This window comes from Silurus aristotelis (genome assembly GCF_946808225.1).
Source record: "Silurus aristotelis genome assembly, chromosome: 13".
NCBI classification, from domain to species: domain Eukaryota; kingdom Metazoa; phylum Chordata; class Actinopteri; order Siluriformes; family Siluridae; genus Silurus; species Silurus aristotelis.
The window spans coordinates 15,281,848-15,285,856 of record NC_139586.1 but is presented as its reverse complement, the minus strand read 5'-3'; the positions used below and the strand labels follow the sequence as shown (position 1 = coordinate 15,285,856).

The 4,009-nt window shown below is 38.6% G+C and overlaps 1 protein-coding gene across 1 annotated transcript; it reads left to right on the top strand.

Annotated features, from left to right (window-relative positions):
- Positions 1-397: 397 nt before the first annotated feature.
- Positions 398-2,452, top strand: LOC310735219 (adenosine receptor A3; the record flags this gene model as incomplete). Its single annotated transcript, XM_083557824.1, has 2 exons — positions 398-662; positions 1,453-2,452. The coding sequence occupies 2 exons, from the start codon at positions 398-400 to the stop codon at positions 2,316-2,318; spliced, it is 1,131 nt and encodes a 376-aa protein (XP_083413950.1). The 3' UTR covers positions 2,319-2,452.
- Between the last annotated feature and the right edge of the window lie 1,557 nt (positions 2,453-4,009).

The window sequence follows — 4,009 nt, the reverse complement described above, 5'->3', positions numbered from 1 at the left end:
GCACACACTGCAGGAGGGATTTTGGCCCACTCCTCCACACAGATCTTATCTAGATCAGTCAGGTTTCTGGCCTGTCGCTGAGAAACACGGAGTTTGAGCTCCCTCTAAAGATTATGTCTCTCACAGTGGACATGCACCTATGATGCCAATTTCAGACCCCTCCATGATTTCTAAGTGGAAGAACTTGCAAAATAGCAGGGTGTTCAAATACTTATTTTCCTCACTGTATATTAGTAGTATAAGAGGAATATTAATCTATAATTATATTGGCAGACCTACCACAATGTATTTTCTGTCTTTTCTAACTATTCTACAGGTTGTGTTAAATCTATTCCTGAAGGCCCCAATGATGCACTCACTTCACCTTAACCTTTTACAAAGGGAGTAAAAGTACAGAATGGCCTCAGTGACCGCAAACCTCAGTGTGCCCTGGGGTGCCGGCATGCTAATCAATATTTTGAATCACACATCAGATGGATCTACAGGAGTAGCTCGTTCTCAAGAGCCTCCCTGCACCATGTGCTGCTGTGGATTATTAAAACATATACTGACTGTGGTATTCATGGTCAGCCTGGCATTCGCCATTGTCATCGGCAATGTGGTGACGCTCACCGTGTTCATGAAAACCCGCCAGTCACGTACACCACAGGGCTACCTCAAAGGTACGTGCAGCCATTTACATGTTTAGATAGTACAAAAGTTAGCAGTGTAACAAGGGATACAGAAGAGGGCAGTGTGAAGATCCTAATCTTAATCCTAAACACAAAATCTTTAAACACAAACACAGACCACCATCTAATCTCTAGTTGTAACTTTAAAGTTTTTGTAGTAAAAACTAATTTTTACTACAAATTAATAACATGCTGCTAATTTAAAGAAACTTTACATTGTTACTTTGTTACAAACTAATTGTAAGTTATTACTTCAAAGCAATTAGTGTTTGTTAAAATGTCTAAACAATGTTACTTCAAGGTAATGCTATACTTTTACAGCAAAATAATTAAAGTTGTAAATTCAAAGCAAATCATCTTTGTTATTTCAAAACATTTATACATAGTTACTTCAAAGTAATAGCATGCTGCTGATGCAAAATTCTGAAACATTTTTACATTTAAACGATTGAGAGATTTTGGATCAAAGCAATCATACTTTGTTAATTCAAAATACTTGTAAATTGTTACCTCAAAGTAATAACACATTTACTTCTAAACAATTGTTCACTGTTACTTTAAATTAATCATACTTTGTTACTTTCCACTTCCTCACCTCCGCAAGTTTATCTGTACTTAAAATAATAAATGACAAATATTTATTAATTGTATCAGCAAACATTTATGGAAATATACCTTTATAAATATAAATAGATATGAGAGTACAGTATATATAATTTGTTATCAAGGTCTTATGAAATCTATGATTTGCTGTCATCTGTTGGTGTCATTTTCTTTTCAGTATCTCTGGCCATAGCTGACATGATAGTCGGGATGGTGGTGGTGCCTTTCTCTGTTTACACTGAAATATCCATCATGGTAAACAGCACCCCTCCGATGTGGTACCAGAGTGGATCTAATGTCTCAGCACAAAAAATTTCCAGTTCCTGGCAGCCCTGCATGGTGATCGGCCCATTGTTTGCTGGTTGCACTTTTGTCTCAATCAGCACTATCTTCTTGATGACAGTGGAGCGCAGTGTAGCTATTTTATGGCCATTACAGAAAGATACACTCGTGACCCGGCGGCGGACTTTGCTCCTAAACCTCGCCTCATGGACGAGCAGTTTCATGCTTGCGATTGCACCCCTAATCTTGAGCGAAAGCTTTACTTTGGAGTATAATGAGTGCAGCCGAATGTGTAACTATGTGCCACTCCTGGTGGGTTATCAGTTGCCTGCTGACACCAATATACTGCTGCTATTTCCAGTCTTCGACTTCACACTCCTGGGTTTCACTTTGATTGTTAACATCTTGTCCTTCATTACCATCTGCCGCTACACCCGAAAGCGCAAGCTCCTTTCCGAAGGGCTCGAGGGAGGCACAAGCACCTGCTCTCAAAAACCTGCTTTTTCAGATATCAAGGCAGCCAAAACGATTGGCATCCTCACCTTCACTTTTGCAGCCTCGTTCTCGCCTATTGCCATTTTTGTGCTGGGCAACATAGTTGGCTACACATGGTGCAACTTCTCTTTCTTTGCCTTCTGGATCCTGACAGGGAACAGTTGCTGTAATGTAATTATATACAGCATCAGGGATCGTCGCTTTAGAAGAGGGTTGTCGATTCTTTTTTTTAGGGATCGTTCACCACAAAACTCTGAGAAAAGCTGACATTGTCAGGTATATATTCTACCCCAGATCCATCCCAGTGGCATATGTACTGCATTTCACCTTGATACTTGTGTGGTGGCATCCATCAGTATCAAAGTTCTAGCATTTAAAAATCTGGCTTGGTCTGTCTGTGAACTTTTACTTCATTTTAGTGGGTAGTATCTTATTTTTAGTCCACTGCATTTTAATAAAACATACCGTTCCTCTCTACTTTGAAGTGAAGACATACATTGTGTTAAATGAAAGACCACAAGCCACAAACACTGTTCTGGGCAGAGTTTGTGTGGACTAAAGGTTCTCTATACAAACTTTTAAAAAACTTATATAATAATTTTGCTATAGATATAGGACTGGTGCACATGTCCACCTCTGCTAATTGCGTTCTGAATTGATTAGGCTTATATCTATTTCACTACTACACGTAAATATATAGAACCGTGATCAAATCACGAAAAAAGACAATTAGGTTTAGGATGACGTTAGGCAGACTGTATGTATTCATTGCTGTGTTTACTGGCTCCTTACAAAATAAGATCTTTGCTAATGCAATAAAACATTTCCATGTCACCATGTTTATATATATATATTATATTATATATAATATATAATATATATAAAATATTATATATAATATATATAATATTATTTATATATATATATATATATAGTTCTCCCACTTAAAAAGATGAGAGAGGCCTGTAATTTTCATCATAGGAAAACTTCAACTATGAGAGACAAAATGAGAAGAAAAAAAAAAAAGGAAAATCACATTGTCTGATTTCTAAAGAATTTACTTGCATATTATGGTGGAAAATAAGTATTTGGTCACCTACAAAAAAACAAGATATCTGGCTCCCACAGACCTGTAACTTCTTCTTTAAGAGGCTCCTCTGTCCTCCACTTGTTACCTGTATTAATGGCACCTGTTTGAACTCATTATCAGTGAGTTCACAAACAGTCAGACGCCAAACTCCACTATGGTCAAGACCAAAGAGCTGTCAAAGGACACCAGAAACAAAATTGTAGACTTGCACCAGGCTGGAAAGACTGAATCTGCAATAGGTTAGCAGTTGGGTGTGAAGAAATCCACTGTGGATTTAGAAAAAAATCCACAATTATTAGAAAATGGAAGACATACAAGACCACTGATAATCTCCCTTTACGCAAGATCTCACCTAGTAAATGACCTGCAGAAAGCTGGGACCAAAGTAACAAAGGCTACCATCAGTAACACACAACGCCGCCAGGGACTCAAATCCTGCAGTGCCAGACGTGTCCCCCTGCTTAAGCCAGTACATGTCCGGGCCCATCTGAAGTTTGCTCGATAGCATTTGGATGATCCAGAAGAGGATTGGGAGAACGTCATATGGTCAGATGAAACCAAAATAGAACTTTTTGGTAAAAACTCAACTTGTTGTGTTTGGAGGAGAAAGAATGCTGAGTTGCATCCAAAGAACACCATACCTACTGTGAAGCATGGGGGTGGAAAAAATGTGAGATTTTGAGTGAAAATCTCCTTCCATCAGCAAGGACATTAAATATAAAACGTGACTAGGTCTTTCAGCATGACAATGATCCCAAATACACCGCCCGGGCAACGAAGGAGTGGCTTCGTAAGAAGCATTTCTATGTCCTTGAGTGGCCTAGCCAGTCTCCAGATCTCAACCCCATAGAAAATCTTTGGAGGGAGT